This window comes from Taudactylus pleione, unplaced genomic scaffold (assembly GCF_031769625.1).
Source record: "Taudactylus pleione unplaced genomic scaffold, aTauple2 ptg000398l, whole genome shotgun sequence".
Taxonomy (NCBI): Eukaryota; Metazoa; Chordata; class Amphibia; order Anura; family Myobatrachidae; genus Taudactylus; species Taudactylus pleione.
In genome coordinates, this window is record NW_028284800.1 from 7922207 (window position 1) to 7940720 (window position 18514).

The 18514-nt window shown below is 47.1% G+C and overlaps 1 protein-coding gene and 1 pseudogene across 1 annotated transcript in view; one reads left to right on the forward strand and one right to left on the reverse strand.

The window, feature by feature from the left end:
• Positions 1–18514, forward strand: part of GALNT11 (polypeptide N-acetylgalactosaminyltransferase 11) — a 57166-nt gene that overhangs the window by 19133 nt on the left and 19519 nt on the right. The window contains exon 8 of the mRNA XM_088446447.1: positions 1744–1896. Coding sequence (XP_088302573.1) covers positions 1744–1896 — 153 coding nt within the window. The remainder of the gene's footprint in view (positions 1–1743; positions 1897–18514) is intronic.
• Positions 11690–12818, reverse strand: LOC148506699 (syncytin-2-like; annotated as a pseudogene).

The window sequence follows — 18514 nt, forward strand, 5'->3', positions numbered from 1 at the left end:
TTCCGTTCGTTTTTTTTTACCGAATCTTATTGGGTATCAGCTGTCATGAGTTTTGGATAGCCAATAAGATTCGGTAAAAAAAAAACAAACGGAACCGAGTAGAACCGAGCCTGCACATCCCTAATATATATATATATATTTTTTTTTTGTCCGGTCTTATAATATTGCAGATTTTTGTTTTTTTATGAATATTTGAACATGGCGACTGACCCTTCATCTCAGTCACACTACATTAATTGAGGTCTCAGATAATTATTGTATTTTAAAAACAACAGTTATATCAGAAAATCGGGATGTAGTTCATTTACTGGCGGCCGGGATGCCGGGTGTCGGAATCCTGACGTCAGAAGCCCAACCCAGGACTAAAAATAGGCGTCAAAATCATGACGCCAAAATCCCAACAGCTGGCACTCCTTATGAAGGTAAGTGGGGACCTGTAAGGTGTTAGCTGTGGGGTGTGGGGGGGTTAGTTTTAGAGACCCCAGGGGGAGATTAGGGTTAGGCACCCACCGGGGAGGGTTAGGTTTAGGGTGCGGGAAGGAGGGGTTAGGGTTAGGCACTCCTGGGGGGAGGTTAGGTTTAGGCACCACTAATGGAGGGTTATCGGGGGAGAGGGGTAGGGTTAGGCTACTTACTGCCCCTGTCGGCATCTTCATTGTTCGGGCTTCCGGCGTCTGGATATGAACCACCGGCTATTCAGCCACCGGGATGTCATACCCAACCCCAGAAAATCTATGTGTCACACCCAATATTCAAGTTTTATTTCCTCCCAGAGGTAAACCTCTGCAGGAAAAGTGCTTATGTGGCATTAATCTTAGCTGCAAACATCCGCTCAGGCCAGCAGGAAAACAGCTGAAGCAAAGCTTGTTTCATAGTGGTCTGATATTTCTCATACTCCTTAAACAGCTGGTGAAATATACTGCTTACGTACTACGGTGAACTTTTAGAGCATCATCCTTTCTTGCCAGCAGGAAAAAACTCTAAAATCTTCAAGTGCTTTTTCTTATTCATCCTCCCCTATAGCTATTTTCTATTCAGTGAAGGAAAAAAACCTCCTCTCTTAATAATATAAAATTAACTAGGCTATAACTTCAAGAAGCCATGCTATTGTAGACCTTAACTTCATTTTCAAAGGACAGCCACCATATGTTCCATTTGGCTGAGAATTATACTGTATGTCCTATTGTTTTAAAATATATTTGGAACATGGCTTCACAGTGAAATGATAATACTGAAGTATGAGTTTAGGCGAAGCAACCTCCGCTGTACCTGTCTACAACATAAGGGTATGTCTGAAGATTAAATGTGGCCCTGTATGTTTTGGTCTTTAGAAATATTAAGTGAATTGACCAAAGTCTCTGGGTCAAATGGAGAGTGCACTGTGTTTGGTAGAGAATGGGCCAGATGTCGCACCTGCAGATCTATAAAGAAATGGGAATTTGGAAGCTGAAATTTGAATATGTAACTCTTGAAATGGAAAATTACATCTACGCCATTGGATACCGAATACATCTTTGATGCCTTTTTCCTCCCAATATGGAAAAGTATTAGGAGAACAAAATGTTGCTTTATTTTGTGAAAATTTGTAGCCCTGTTGTCACTCCCTTGTAGTGTCTCCCTCCCACTAACCCATCACCTACTTCCACACGCTGACCTCCATGGCGTACCTGTGTCTCTGGAGATGGGGGGGCATATCGTGTGTTCAGGAAGTTACTTAAACTCATTTTATAATCTGTATTTCAGATCTGGATGTGTGAGGGGAGCCTTCTGATTGTACCGTGCTCTAGGGTTGGGCACATCTTCCGTAAAAGACGCCCATATGGGTCACCTGGGGGGCATGACACTATGGCTCACAATTCCTTACGGTTGGCACATGTATGGATGGATGAATATAAGGTAATCTGCAATTAAATACATAATAGCTAATATTACAGTATTAACTGAATGACTTTAGTGAGAAAAAAAGTCCCAGTCTGAGTATGAGTATCTATATAGTGTATAACTAGGCCTATATCCTCTGTCTATATCGTGTATAACAATGCCTATATCCTCTATCTGTATAGTGTATAACTAAGCCTATATACTCTGTTTCAAAGAACTGCAAAACGGTATTGTTAAAAAACTTAAATACCCATTTTATTTAAAATCTATTATTTTAGAGGCTGTTAAATCACCTATGTTTGTGTTAGTAATTTCCCTAAGAATTATTTGGTTTTGTTTTATTTATCCATGTTCCTCCTTTATTGCATTTGTGGCACAGAATAAATATCTATCTTAGCCCACGTGATGATCTGGCACAGAATAAATATCTATCTTAGCCCACGTGATGATCTTGCACAGAATAAAATTATTTTGAGATCAGGGGGCAGTTTACAAGTTCCTGAACTGACTCCAGCTAAGTGCACCATAGTCTGATTATTCGGCTTTGGTACGGATGCTGGCACTCAGGATCCCGGGAGTCAGAATCCCAACGCTGGCATCCGACGGGGTTAAAATACCAACAACAGGAGGTAAGTACCCTACCCCTAAACCTAACCTCTCCCGTAGTGCCTAACCCCAACTCTCCCCCTAATGGTGGGTACACACTACACGATATGCTCCCTGAGCGATATCGTGTAGTGTTGTCCCCGGCAGGCTGTGCTCAATGTCGTTATCGTTCAGTCGTCCACTTTATCGCCCAGTGTGTGCGCACCATAACTCCACTACTTACCGCCGGTGTCTGATTCTGGTGCTGGCATTCTTAGCGCTGGTATCCCGACAGCTAACATTTCAACTACCTCACGATAGTTCTGATTATTGAATGAGTGGAACAACATTGCATTATAAAAATGCACTTTATAGCCCCCATACATTTTAGAGGTACACTGGAGACAACATCATCGGTTTGATAGGTTGTTGTTGTTGTTTTAACATAAGTTATAAGTTAATACACAAACAACAAATCACATAGTCTGCATTGTGCTAGATCAGTGATGGGCACCAGGTGGGTATCGACCTAGGGCTGTGCATGTGCATGGCCCACAGAGCTTTTACATGGTTAACCAGCTCCTTCCTGCTTCTTTATTAGGTCTTTTTGTTATAGCTTATAACATTTTGTTTAAAGTGCCTGCTGGCATTTTTATTACTCATAATTGTCTTAATTGATTTAATTATATATTGCAACATTACTAAGATGAAGGGTGATGTTAAAAGGCCGCCCATGGCCCGTATTCAATTTGAAGCATTAAGTCCGGATCCGTGTTAAGTTTCCGCCGGTTTTACCCCGTATTCAATTTGAAAGACTTTCCGCCTAGGCGGAAAGTCAATGCAATGTAATAGGTGGTAAAGTTTCGCCTATGAATGGGAGGCGGAAAAAAGTGCAGAATTGGGGTTTTGGGCTGCTACGTTACGGGGACCCCCGTGCAGCCTTCAGACAGTCCCCCAAAGGTAATCTGTGTAAAAAAAAAAAAAAACAACAACTTTACACCCCAAAAATTTACTTTGAAGAAGGGGGCGAAAAAGAAAATGTTGGGGTACAAATTTAAAAACTAGCGAACTTGACTCTGGGGGCGTCCCCAAATATGCCCCAAGTGTTTTTTTGATTGCAGGTGTTTGTGGCAGGTGGATTTTTCACATGAACCCCCATGTCAGAGCATTATTTGGGGGGTGTCAGGCTGATTTCCCCAAAACTGACATTACTTTCCACTTGTTAAAGTATCACCAGGTCCCGTTGACGTGTGCTTTCAAATTGAATACGGCGTAAGCGTGCATGCGCGCAATACTTTTCCGCCTCCAAACAGGCAAAGTCGGCGTTAAGTCCGGGCTGCGTTAACTTAACGCGGCTCGGCTCAAATTGAATACGGCTCCATGTATGCAGAATATCAGACTACCTATTGCTGCGCTAGATTGGTATAAGAGTACCTGTGACTATACCAGAGCCGGACTATACCAGGCCCACCATGACTATACTGCGTAGGGTAGTGTGTCATTTCTTTGTGTTACTTGCAGTTAGTTCATGTAGTGTCTGATTGATATCCTGTAAGGAAAATGTAACATAAAAATGAATAAAGTGTAAATGGAACAAGCTATGTATAACCAGAAATATTACTGTAGGCCACAATATCTAGAGCTCTGACTACCTGCTCATACCCAGGAGGAATCCTCTATTTGCTTATCTACAATAATGTCATACTGTACAGTGATATAGGAATTGTGCATCTTTAGCTGTTTATGTATCTTAGTTTAACTCCACAGCACAGTAATATCTATTTCATGGTGACCTGGTTCATGTAATGTAATGTTCTTTTAACACTACTGGATAAACCTATCCATCACTTACACACAGTAGAGTAGGCAGTGGTGGTGTGGGCTGGGCCAGCATCGGTGTGAAAGCAACCACTCATATCACCAGGAACCAATGACCTCACCGAGACTGAAATTGTGTAGTTCCTAGTGAATGTACAGGGTGCATCCTCATAGCTATGGCTTCAGTCTACCTACCTTTACTGTGAGTAGGCAACCTAGTAATTAGTGTTATCACTATATGCTTATTCAGACTAAGGGGTCTATCTACTAAGCAGTGTTAGGAGAAGTGAAGAGTAAAAAGTGATAAGGTACCAGCCAATCAGCTCCCAACTGTCATTTTTCAAACACAGCCTGTGAGATGACAGTTGGGAGCTGATTGGCTGGTACCTTATCACTTTTTACTCTTCACTTTTCACTTCTCCTAACACTGCTTAGTAAATAGACCCCCAGATCCTAGCGTGAGCTCTAATTGTGAACCTACTAAAGCATGAATTTAGGCATTGGATAGTTTCACTATTTAATAAAAGAAAGTCATACACTGGCAGTAATAATATTACTGGGAATATTGACGTTTGTAGAATTCCCCTTCTTTTCTAATCTTGGTCCCTCACTGGCACAAGCCAGAAGCCTCTGCAGGCTGACTGCACTGTATGGTGTTGTGGAAAATAAAGACAACATAAACAGCTGCTGTCAAATCGAAATATATATTTGTTTTCTTGCAGAAGCTATGATTACAATTAAGTGACACAGTTCACTTACAGGTAATTATCATATGTGCGGCCGCTGCTACTGCTTCCATTGCTCAACTCACACAGCTTACAATATACACACACACTCCAGCAACCCTCCACCCATGGCTGGACCAATCCAAGTAGGCTTCCAGGGTGGTGATCCTTATCGAAAGCCATCTGTTACTGTATTCGAGATAGAGGGTGCAGGGTTTATGAAATAGGGTGATGAAGCTTACCAAAAGCAAAGAAATACCAACTTATTTGTCACGCATGTCACGAACACATTTATATTTCTACTTCAGGGTCCATAGGGTATCCACAGGATACCTTGGGTATAGGTGAAGACGTCAGTCTTCAGGCACCACAGAGTTAAAGTTTTCAGCCTCCCAGGATGCATCTGGGTCCCTCTCCTATACCCCGGGCCAAGGCATCTCAGTTTCGTCGGTGCCTGGCCGGAGTCGGAGGCACTGTGCAGAGGGGGGCTGTGAAGAGCCCCTGAAGTTTCTTTTAAAGGCAGCGCTGGCTGCACATCTGGGAGTACAGCATGGACAGTCAGTACTGACGTCCATGCTGTCTCCCCTACACCCCGCCGGTACCAGAACGCCGGTACTGATCCGGGGATGCTGGTAGACATCTGGGGTCATGGCTAGCGGTGTCCCCAGATGTTTTGGACTATGGCCGGATCCAAGGGGATAGCAGGTAAGCAGCGGGGTCCCGCGGTGGTTCCCCGCTGGTCACATGGTCCTGAGTCCCCAGGCAGGGGGCTCCCTGGGGACTGGCTGCAGCGTGGAGCCAGGTGACCAACCTGCACTTCCACTACCCCCTGGGACAGCGGGCCGCTGCTGAGCGGCATGCGCTGCGGCGTCCCAGGGGTTAAATGCATGCCAGGGGAGCGCGCTTTACCTGTCTCACAGCCGGCCTCTCTGCTCTGCCCGATTGGCCATAGTGTGTCAGCACTCCTCCCCCAGGCCGGCCTCCTTCATCCTCTGCTACTCGGTGGCCATCTTTAAAGCATGGTGAACGCTGCTGGAAGCCTGTGAGCGGTGGCATTGCGGTCTGGGTCCCCCAGCTTACCTCTCCTCTGTTTGTTACAGGTCAGTGTCCTACCAGCCTGAGGGTCTGAGTAGTTGAGAACCAGCGCTAATAGTGCAGGGATTTGTTTCTTCTGCATTGTATGTGACTGAACTGCTAGCCTGCTGTCTGTACTTTCACTTTCTACTGTCAGCTTTATTACTGTCCCTGATCTTGCTCTGCTCAAAGCCCTTGCGGTGCGCGGTGTGCAGGGTGTTATTCACACTATACCAATACGTATAGGTGTGAGTGTCACATACTTACCATCATGTCTGAGACTGACTTTCCTCTCCAGCTCATGTGTACTAAATGTAAGGTACCAATAGCGGAGGGGGAGGGTAACGCGGAGGGGTTATGTCCCCAGTGCCTGGCACTGTCACGGCCGATTATGGTCAGGGTCCCGGTACAGGAACCTCCCTGGGCTTGTTTCGCTAAGGCGCTTACAACCCTTGTGGGCCAGCTAGCTCCGCCACCTGCGTTTACCCAGACGGGTTTGTCCCAGCAGTCAGTGGTGTCGTCACCCATGCGGGAGTTCCCGAGACAATTGATGATACCCCACAGTCTCCATGTCCCTTCCCAGGTTTCTCCGGAGCCTGCGTGGGTTAATACTCTAACTACATCGGTTCAGCATTTGTCCGATGTTTTACAGGGGGAGTCTGTGTTGCGGCCTCATAACGGCCGGTGGCGTCTTTATCTGCTCCTTATGGGGATGACGATGAGACGTCAGATGATGGGGAGATTCTGGATCTATCTGACCAAGAACCTCTCCATACCAAAGAGCCGGACGCTAAGTCCAAGGTGTATATCCATGGTCTTATTCGAGCGGTCCGCTCGGCTTTAGTTATTGAGGATATTGATCCTTTGGTGGCCACATTCATATATGCCTTTTTAAGGATATTAAGGGTGAGGCTACGGTGTTCCCTCTTTCTGATCAATTAGTGGATCATTTAGAGGAGGCGTGGAAAAATCCAGGTAAACGGTTTCAGCCCCAGAGGCGCTTAGCCGTGGCTTATCCGTTTGCGGTCAATTATTTTTCTAAGCGGGAATCCCCTACGCAAGTGGATTCACATGTCACACGCCTAGTCAAAAGTGCCACGTTGCCTATGCCTTCGATGTCATCCTTGAAGGATGTCACTGACCGCAAGGTGGAGATCTGCCTCAAATCCGTTTATTCCCTTGCAGGGAAGCATCCAGACCGGCTCTGGCCGTGTGTTGGGTAGCCAGAGCTATGGAGCGCTGGGCGGATAATTTGGAGGCGTCTTTGGACTCTGACTGTTCGGCTGAACAGACCGAGTTGGTGGGCAATCTCCGAGACTCGGCCACTTACATTAATGAAGCGGCCTTAGATATTTGTATGCTCACCTCTAGGATCTCCTCTGCAGCCGTGGCTGCTCGTCGCACCTTATGGTTGCGTTCTTGGAAAGCGGACGCGGATTCCAAAAAGGGATTAGAAGGTCTGGACAGGTACTATTTGGTCCAGATCTGGACAAAATTGTAGTTACGTTGGCAGCAGCAAAATCTGCATGTTTTCCGTCTGCTACGATTCCTGCTGGTGGGTCGTCCTTTCGGCCTCACAGGGCCCAAGGTAGGCCTAAAGTGCAGTCCTTTCCACGGCAGGCTGGGACCAAGAAATTGTCCAATCCCAAGAAACAGGTCTGGAGTACCAGACGTCCGGCTCCTAGGTCAGATAACAAACCTGCGGCCTGACGGTCCAGGCCTCTTTTTGGGGGACCCCAAAGTGGGGGGCGCCTGCTTCAGTTCGCCCAGTGCTGGTCGAGGACTACGACAGACACTTGGGTTCAGGAGGTGGTCTCTCACGGGTATGCCCTCTCCTTTCGGGACAGGCCTTCCGCTAGACCAGAGCAAAGCCTCGGAACTGCGGAAGGTTTTGCACATTATGCTCCAGGCCGGAGTTTCAGTGCATGTTCCAATTTCCCAGAGGGGCCTGGGTTTCTATTCCATTCTATTTTTGGTGCAGAAACCCAATGGGTCTTACCGTTCAATACTAAACCTAAAGGCCCTTAACAAGTCCTTGAGGGTGCCTCTGTTTCGGATGGAGACCCTGCGGTCCATTATTCTGGCACTGGAACCTGGGGACTACATGGTGTCATTGGACATCCAGGACGCTTACCTGCATGTCCCTATTCTTTTGCGCCATCAGCAGTTCCTCAGATTGGCAATCTGCAACGAACATTTCCAGTTCCGGGCACTGCCTTTTGGCCTGGTGACTGCTCCACGGGTATTCACCAATGTCATGGCGGTCATGGCGGCTCTCCTGCGGACGCAGGGAGTCCGACTGTTGCCTTATCTGGACGACCTCCTGTTGATAGCGGGGTCTCCAGAGCTTCTTTTACACCATCTGGATCTGACGATTGCGGTACTACAACGTCACGGCTGGTTGACAAACTGGCAGAGGTCCACTCTCACCCCGTCTCAGAGGATCCTGCACCTCGGGGCCTTATTGAACTCCAGGCAGCAGTGGATCTTTGTGACGGAGGAAAAGATCCTTGCTTTGTAGTTGAGGGTGCGCAGTTGTCTGCAGTGTCATCGAGTGTCGATACACTTGGCAAAGAGGTTATTGGGCTCAATGGTGTCGGTATTCGACATGGTGGAGTACGCCCAATTTCACTCCAAACCTCTGCTGCTATTGATCCGGTCCAGATGGAATGGATTGCCTCAGTGTCTCAAGTCCCAGACGATGGGGCTCACTCTGGATGTTCGCCTGTCTCTAACCTGGTGTTTGCAGACGACCCACCTCAACAAGGGTCACCCGTTCTGGGTGGCGAACTGGGTCCTGTTAACAACGGACGCCAGTCTTCGGTGCTGGGGGGCTGTCACGGGTCCACACTTGTTTCAGGGCAGGTGGACTCGGGCGGTAGCGGAGCTTCCGATAAACATTTTGGAGCTCCATGCGGTGTCAAGAGCTCTCCAGCGGGCACAGCCGGTTCTCCAGGGTCACCCTGTGCAGGTCCCGTCGGACAACGCCACCACGGTGGCCTATTTAAACCAGCAAGGAGGAACCGGGAGAGTGGTCTTTACACCAGGACGTCTTTCGGAGTCTGGTGGACAAGTGGGGTCTTCCAGAGATAGACCTCATGGCGTCCTGGCACAACAACAAGTTGCCGGTGTACGGGTCTCGAACATGAGACGAAAAGGCGTCTCTGGTGTATGCCCTGTCCGTCTAGTAGACGTTCCAGTTTGCCTGCTTTTTCCCTCCGTTTTCCCTTCTTCCGCGGGTATTACGGAAATTAAAATCAAGAAGGAGGTGGCCCAGACGGCACTGGTTCTCCGACCTCCAGAGTCTGTCAGTAGAAGTTCCTCCGAGGTTACCATTACGACCGAATCTGCTGTCACAGGGTCCTTGTCTTCACCCGGACCTGACTCGGTGTGGCTGTTGAAACGGTCATGCTAAGGTCCAGAGGGTTTTTCTGGCTCCGTGGTGCAAACCATACTAAGAGCTCGTAAACCTTCCTCGGCAAGAATCTACCATCGTGTGTGGCATACTTTCTTCCGGTGGTGTAGACCTAGAGGGTATTCCCTTAGGGAGTTCCGCCTGTCTGGGGTGTTGGCTTTCCTACAGGCTGGACTGGATCATGGGCTTCGCCTGGCTTCTCTGAAAGTGCAGGTGTCTACCCTGTCAGTCTGGTTTCATCGTAGGATTGCTGCGCTCTCTGATGTGCACACCTTCATGCAAGGTGTTCTTCGCATTCAGCCACCTTTTGTTCCACCGGTGGCGCCTTGGAATTGGGCTGTGGTCCTGAGAGTTCTCCAGGGACCGCCGTTTGAACCACTGGACTCAGTGGACTTTAAATTGCTTACAGCTAAAACCATATTCCTTCTGGCCATTGCCTCGGCCAGAAGGGTTTCGGATTTAGGGGTTCTCTCTTGTAGACCCCCTTTTCTGATTTTTCATAGGAATAGGGCGGTGCTTCGCACTCGTCCGGGATTCCTTCCCGAAGTGGTATCCAGTTTTCACATCAATGAAGAAATTGTTGTGCCGGCTTTCAATTCACCTGGACTTTCAGTGGGTGACGCCACTTGGGATGTTGGGCGGGCATTGAGAATTTATGTTGACCGCACTTCTTCTTTTAGGAAGTCGGACGCCTTGTTTGTCCTCTATGGCTTCCGTAAAAAGGGTTGGCCTGCTTCAAAGTAGACTTTGGCAGGCTGGATTCGTATGGCAATTTCAGAAGCTTATCTTCATGAAGGTCTTCCAGTTCCCTCCTTGGTGAGGGCTCATTCCACTAGGTCTATGGGTCCTTCGTTTGCAGCTAGACGTGGTGCCTCTGCAGTTCAGATCTGCAAGGCTGCTACGTAGTCTTCTGTCTATACCTTTTGTGAGGTATTACGCTTTTGACACCTTTGCCTCTCAGGATGCTTCCTTCGGGCGGCGGATTCTCCTCTCAGCACAGAAGCGTCCCCACCCTTAAAGGATACTGCTTTGGGACATCCCCAAGGTATCCTGTGGATATCCTATGGACCCTGAAGTAGAAAATATGAGATATGGTAAGAACTTACCCTTGTTATCTCTATTTCTACGAAGTCCATAGGGTTCCACAGGACTCCCGCCCTGTCGCACCTGTACTGCAGATGGGCTTTATTCTGGTCACCGGTTTTTCCGTCTCCCTATGGTGAGAATGTGATTCTTGTGAGTGTCCAGATTTTTTCTTCTCTCTTTCTTCTCCTCCTCCGGCCTATGGCTTGTGACGTAACTGAGATGCCTTGGCCCGGGGGCGGGGTATAGGAGAGGGACCCAGATGCATCCTGGGAGGCTGAAAACTTTAACTCTGTGGTGCCTGAAGACTGACGTCATCACCTATACCCAAGGTATCCTGTGGAACCCTATGGACTTCGTAGAAATAGAGATAACAAGGGTAAGTTCTTACCATATCTCATATTATTGCCTATGAGAACAAATAAATGATATTGCAGGATAGGATTGCTGGGATCCATTTATTTCCTTAATAATTCTCACCCTTTTGATAATTTCATTATCACACATATAAACACCACCTGAAATGGCAGCAATGGCAGTACTACTGAGATAGGGAAGGTGATGGGATAGTCCACACCACCTAGACAACTGGGACTACACTGACTCTGTTGCCATATACCCCGCAGTGAATTGCACCCGCAGGTTAATGTCTTCACCTATAGCAGCCGCTTTTCCCAGGCGGATTAGGTCCACCCACTACTCTGATGCCCCCAGGTCTTATAGGATGACAAAGTGCAATTGAGACAGGGTATGAGCAAAAGGACCCTCTGGCTAAAGTACCGCCCTTGCCACCATCCAAGTCAGCATTCACACATCTTTATTAAGCAATCTCACCCAAACACTCTCTGTCAATAAGAACTATAACAGCAGCCGGAGGTGCACTAGGGCACAGAGACCACTCAGTGAATTCTCTGGAATCAAGATGACTGACTGTCAAACTCACTCGCGAGGGAGAAAACTTCCTCTGGGCGGTGTCCAAACTGACAAAGTGCACCTGCGGGACCCTCTTTCAGAGATTGTCTTCCACCCAGCTGAGGGGTTTTTCAGAAGAGATGGGCAGTTGGGCTAGGCCGTCAGATGGTCATCTCTGTGGCTGTTATCATTCTTCCTATAAAATGAGTGGATCCACACCTTTCCTGCAATGCAAAATACAGCACTTTAGAATTTTCCAAGCAATCAAAAGAAATACAATCAATCCTATCACTATCACTATGGGTTTTATCAGATCTGACAACATATTATTAAACCAGACACCAATTGTCCCCATCCAGGAGAAGGGATTCCATCCCTCCTTGGATATGTCTCTAGCTTTTTTCTGTAATTCTTTTACTTTATTCATGTGCGCCTCTATGGGGTCATGTGTATCCTCAATCCAAGGGCAAAATTCCAAACCTATGATAGCACAAGTTCCTCCCTCTATGGCTAACAAGTAATCAAGAGCCATTCTATTTTGTAAGGTCACTTTCCTAATTTGGGCCATTTCTTCATATATAGCATGGGTGGCACTTGTGGTTTCATTAATTATCACATCCATAAAGTTTGCATATTTATTCAATTTATTCGCTAATTCAATTCCCCAACCTGTCCAGGCAGGGAGCCACATCCAGGCTTTATCTCTTGTATCGAGTTTCCCTAGGGCCTGTTTCTATCATATTGGTAAAAGAGACATTTGAATGTTGCCTTATGGCTGGTACAACTCTTCCTATAGTGCAGTTACCCCATGCCTCCATAGGAAGCCAGGAATAGGCTCTATTACCACAAATATAATATAGCCCTTGCTTCAATACCCTGGGAATTATCTTACCATGGTTTCCCAACCAGCTCTGAAACCATACCATATTTTTGTACATTTGGGTCCTACACTCCACATCATCCTCATCCTTCTGGTCAGGACAGGCACACCTAGGGGCACAAAGAGCTTTCATATTTGCACTCCAAAATTGATTATTACAGTTCCCATCCACCTTGTCACATGTAGCTTCCTTGTATTCCATATTAAACACTAAGGTAACATTCCTACAATTAGTTTCTCCAACATATACCTTGGGCAAGTTGACTAGGTGACCTTTTAGTTCGGCCACATGGTTAACGTACATAGGCCCTATACACATAGTGGGTGGAGAGATTATACCAGCAATTTCTAAGTATATTCCTAGGTCTGAGATAGCATTGTGAGCAGGGTGATTTATATCTATTTCAACATTATAGCTATAGTCTGTGAGGTTAAGATCGTTCATTGATATAGGGATACCAAGCAAAGGGATTCCTTTATGGTTGGCAGGAACATGAGAACAGATCCAACAGTTAGTGGAGTTCAGCTGCTTGGCCGTCTGCTGATGCAGAAGCCATATAGAGTTTTTTTGTTTTTCTCCTTTCACCTGCATGCAAGGAAATAAAGCACAACCGAGCAGGCAGAACAACAAGCGCATCTTAGCAGTCCATCTGCTCCCCTTTTCCCCGAGCGGCCTCACCCCTTTGGAGCCGGTCTGCGCCATTGACCTGAAAGTTAATTTTCTTACAATGAGAAGCATGTACCCAGTTAGGCTTCCCTTCTACCTTGATTGAGGTAGCTGTGGTCAGTAGCACCTGGAATGGGCCGTCAAATCGGGGTTCAAGATGTTTGTTCAGTGTCTTTTGATTACCACCCAGTCTCCGGGTTGTAGGTGGTGGGTTCCAGATGTGTCTTGTGGATCTGGTAAAGAAGAAAACACCTTTCCATGCAAGTTAGTCAGTTACTTGTTAAGCTGAACAACATAATCAGTAAGAGAGGCGTACTGTCCATGTAATTCTTGTGGAAAGAAAAGGCCTGTTAATGGTGGCCTGCCAAACAGTATCTCAAACGGTGAAAGTCCATGTAATCCCTTTGGAGTATGCCTAATAGCAAAAAGAGCTATCGGTAACGCTTGTAACCATGTAAGTTTTGTTTGCTCACATATCTTAGCTATTTTGTTTTTTAAAACGCCATTGGCTCTCTCAACCTTGGCTGACGCCTGAGGACGATATGGAGTGTGAAGATGCTGTTCAATTTGCAACCCTTTCAACATTTCCGCAAATACCTGTCCTGTAAAGTGCGTTCCTCTGTCTGATTCTACCGTCTCAGGTAGGCCATACCTGCACACGATTTCAGATATTAATTTCTTTGCTGTTACCGCGGCGGTTGCCTTGGCAACAGGCCACGCCTCCACCCATGACGAGAATATGTCCACGCACACTAACATAAATTCATTTTGGTAGTTGAATGTAGTCTATCTGTAACCTTTGAAACTTGTTGTTAGGTTTTACAAGGTGTTTCATTTCTACCTTAGTCATTTTGCCTGAATTGTGTTTAGCACAAATCATACATTTCTTACACCACTCTGTTGCAAACTGTGGAAAGCCCGGTGTGAACCAAAATTTATTGTCACTACCACAGAAAGCCAAAATCATGTATAATTCCGTATACATAGCGGGAGTCTGTATATATGTTTACAGTCTTTCCCTCCCGCCAGTTCACATGCCTTGATCAGGGTGATCAATTCTGCACTTTGGGCAGAATGTACACCAGGATCAAGTGCTTCAGAGTACAAAATAGAGGTGTCGTCTGCTATAGCAAAACCTGCAGCAAACCCTCCCTCTGGCTTTTGTAGTCTGGACCCGTCTACATAGAGAGTCATTTCTGCATTCGGAATGGGCTCGTCCAGAACAGGACCGGGAGGGGTGTAGAAGAGTTCCACCTCCTGCTCACAATCATGCTCTGGGCCCACTTCCCGTGTCATGGAGTGGTAAAAGGGTAGCTGGTTTTAACACATTGCACCGAAGTACAGTGATGTTAGATGGCGCAAGCAGAGAAATTTCATATTTGGTCAATCTGGCAGCAGAGAGGTGTCTGGTGGTTAGGCTGTGGAGAACTGCTTGTACAGCATGGGGAACCATAAGAAATAGTCTATTCCCCAGGACAATATCGGCAGTCTTTTCAACTAGCAGGGCTGCCGCTGCGACTGACTTTACACATGCGGCGCCCGCTGAAATCGCTGAGTCCAATTTGGTACTAAAGTACCCTACTGGCTTCTGTCTCCCTCCATATTTTTGAGTAAGTAATCCCGAACCCTGTCCTTCCTGTTCATGACAGAACAGGCTGTATGGCTTAGTGTAGTTTGGGAGTGCAAGTGAGGGGGCACTGAGTATGACCGCCTTCAACTGGTCCACAGCCTGTTTTCCTTCCTCAGACAGCTCTATGCATCCAGCATGAGTGGTCAGAGCGCATAGGGGGGTAGCGATTTGAGACATATTTGGTATCCATTGTCTGCAATATGAAACTAATCCCAAAAAACCTCTGATTTGTTTGGCACTCTGTGGGTATGGCGCTTTCTGTATTACTGAGACTCTGTCCATAGTTATGTGTTTAGAGCCCCGTGAAATACAGTGGCCTAGGAAAATTACCTTTTCCTGACAAAATTGTAGCTTGCTAGAGGATGCTTTGCATCCTTCAACACTCAAGTGGGAAAGTAGAGAAGCGGTTGCATTAATGCACTGCTCCTTTGAGGTGGCTGTCAGCAGGAGGTCGTCGACATATTGTACAATAGTGACCCCTGCTGGCGATTGCCACCTATCCAGGACTTGTTTCATCGCCTGACCAAATTCAGACGGTGAGGAGACCATTCCCTGTGGCAACCGAGTCCAAGTATACTGCTGTCCCTCAAAGGTGAAGGCAAACAGGTACTGGGAGTCTGGGTGCACAGGTACACTGAAAAAAGCATCAACCAAATGTATCACACTAAACCAGGAGGCGTCTGGTGGGATCTCTCCTAGAATAGTGTGAGGATTTGGGACGAGCGGAGCATCCTCTTGAATAATCTTATTCACTGCCCGCAGATCTTGGTATACACGGAACTGGCCTGGTTTTCCAGGCTTACTGGATATAGGGGTGTGTTGACTGGGGATTTTATAGGGACCAGGATCCCCTGGTCCACGAAGGTTTTGATTTGATTTCTCACACCATAAGTTGCTTTGCACTAAGGGGATACTGAGGAACCCTGGGTAATTTAGCTCCGGGTCTGAGCTTGTTGACCACTGGGTCTGTCTGCTTGATCAGGCCCACCGGTCCACCCTTAACAGCCCATACCTCTTGGGGTACATCCCCCCAGGTCAGGAGGGATCTCCTGATCTGGAGGATGCTGAACTGCCATCAGAGAGACCAGACTTTGCAGAGTGTTCTGGTCCTCCGATCCCTCAGATGTAGTCACAATAGGCCCATAATCCGTGTATTGAATAGTTGCCTTTAATTTCATCAGTGCATCTCTTCCCAGCAAGTTGCAAGGGACAGTGTCACTGAGAACAAAGGAGAGGGAGGTGCTGACTGGGCCTATATTTACAGGGGTCTCTGCAGTCTCCCTCAGTGTGATGGGGTTACCTTCCAGTCCTACAGCATCTATTAATCCTGACATTTTTAAATTTGGGGCTTCATATCTTTTTGAGAATGCTACGGGCTGCTCCGCTGTCCACCAGGCACTCCACCAAGTAAAAAGGCATTTCAGGGAGGGTCAAGTGGACAAAGGCATCACCCCCCCTACTCTCAGAGATGACTGGTAACACTGGAAGCCCTCTCTGTCAGGCGCTGTCCTGCCCTCCTTTTTTTGGAGCTGGACAGTTCCTTGCAATGTGGCCCTGTTTCCCACAATTGTAGCACTTCACTCTTCTGGGCTCCCAATTATTCCTCCATCTAAACCTACCCCTCTGGGGGTTGCTGGAGGTGTCAACTATCATCACCTTCTGGGCCTTTTTCTCCTGTACTTCTTGTATGTTTCTCTGGAATGAGCTGGCTACATTCATTAGTGCCGGGACTGATTTGTCTCGCCAGTCAGCATGGGCTGAAACCAGCTTGTCATGTATGTGTTTATTAAGTCCCGAGACTAATGTGGCAGTCAGCATCTTTCCCATACCTTGCTCCTCTAAATCCCCCCCTGCTTCTACTGCCTGCCTAAATCTCTCAAAATAATCCTCCACTGGTTCTTTAACCTTTTGTTGAATATTGGTTACCCGGACCCAGGACTGTGGGGGAAACACTTCCCCAATCTTGCCCTTTATGTGGGTAACACATTCTAATGCCCTAAGTGGAGTGTTCTCTTGTTCTGATGGGTCTGTTGGGTCTGATGGTAGGGTGAGTTTGGTACAAATAGCGGCAGTGTCGATCTGTCCGGCTACTGATTTTTATTATCTGTAGCAGATCTTTCCATGTTGGATTGTAACTGACTGCAATATTATGCAGTTTATTTGCAAACCCATATGGATTATTTCGTGGTTTAGGGACAGATGAAAGAAATCCTTTCATCTCCCCAGGTGTCCACGGGACATGTTGGGTCACTCTCCGATCTGCCTGTCCATTTGTACCAGGGATAAATTGCTCTCTAACTGGGGAAGCCGAGGCTTGAGACAAGCGATGTTCCTCAGCCATCTCATCTATCTCATTTTGAGTTACTTTGGGAGTGATGAGAAGCTCACCCTCCACTCCACACAAAACCCTTCCTCCCCTTGGATCAGATATATTCTTCCAAGAGGTGGGGGTAGAATGAGGAGGTGCATATTCAGGGGCAGTAGCCTGGACCTGGGACTCCGCATACCTAGGCGGCGGTAGAGTGCCAGAATTTATTATGGATGTCAGGTCTGCAGTGGGGTATATTGCCTTGAAACTAGGGGGCTTCTTTGGTTTTGTCCCTTCACGTATTGGAGTCCCCTGGGTGCTTAAATGAGAGGTCTCCAGACTAACTGCAGTGGGTTCTACTAAAGATACTGCTAGTTGTTCTATTTCCTCTGCCTCTTCCTCATTCTGTTCTGGCTGTGCCTTCCCCCCTCGCTGATTTGACCCCTCCTTTTTTGTTTCTAATGTAAAAATACCATGGGCTTTTTGCTGTTTCTTATAAGATTCTACCATCCACCTGCTCCATGCTGGCAGCTCATTTGGCTCTGTTAATTTTGTTTTATAATTTTTGCAGAGAGTTGCCCAGCGGGATAACTCAAAGGTTCCCTCTTTTGGGATCCCACAATCCATCCCCCTAGTCAGCCTGCCCCACTTAGGTAAATGCCGGCTGACCCATTTGCCATATTTCTTATTCATCTCCTCCTGTGGGATACGAGGAGATTCAGGACGCCCATTACTCTGATTTGGTGATCGGCCAAATCCTCGTCTGCTGTGACTGTTTCCCATAGCCCGGCTATGGTGGAGGAGGCTCTTACCCCCTCTCTCAGTTTTCCCACAGCACTATATTATATGGCTATTGGCTGTTAGAGGAAGTCCCACACAGCGAATCCCCGCTTTTGGTCCCTACAAATGTTCCAACAGAGCCAAATGAAAACCAACAAGGAACAGATGCCAAACAATATCTGCCCTCTAATGTTATTTATGTCAAACCATGCAAGTAAGGGGTTTTCTATGCCAGAAATATGATTCTTCATGAGAGACTCAGCTCACAAGTCTGCAGCTTCGGGACACGCCCTTCAGTGTAGTGATAAGAAATGCAAAGCCAATGTACCCGGAGCTGTCAGCACGTTAGGAGGTGATCAGAGATCGAATCGCTCCTGTTCCGAGGGGAGAGCCGCCGGTGAGGGGGGTTGCCCAGGGATCTGTACTGACAATCAAGACAGGCAGACCGGCAAAGACCACTACTCTCACCAACACTTATTCTCCTATGACCTTTTTTTGTCCCTCTGCCAGACAGACAATGTTATTGACAGTATTACTTGACAAACTCAGAAAATAGAAAACATTTGTATCCGAGGACGGTAGGGTCCTCTTATTTTTTTTACTTCCCTGCCCCCACCATGCTCTCTCCGTGGAGGTGCGTCTTGAGGCAGCGCAATCACTCAGCCGTAAAGGACCTCTTTCACGCTGGTGTGGCGATGTGCCAACATCCACATACACTCACACATGCATATCCAAAGGATGTTAGGACACAAAACA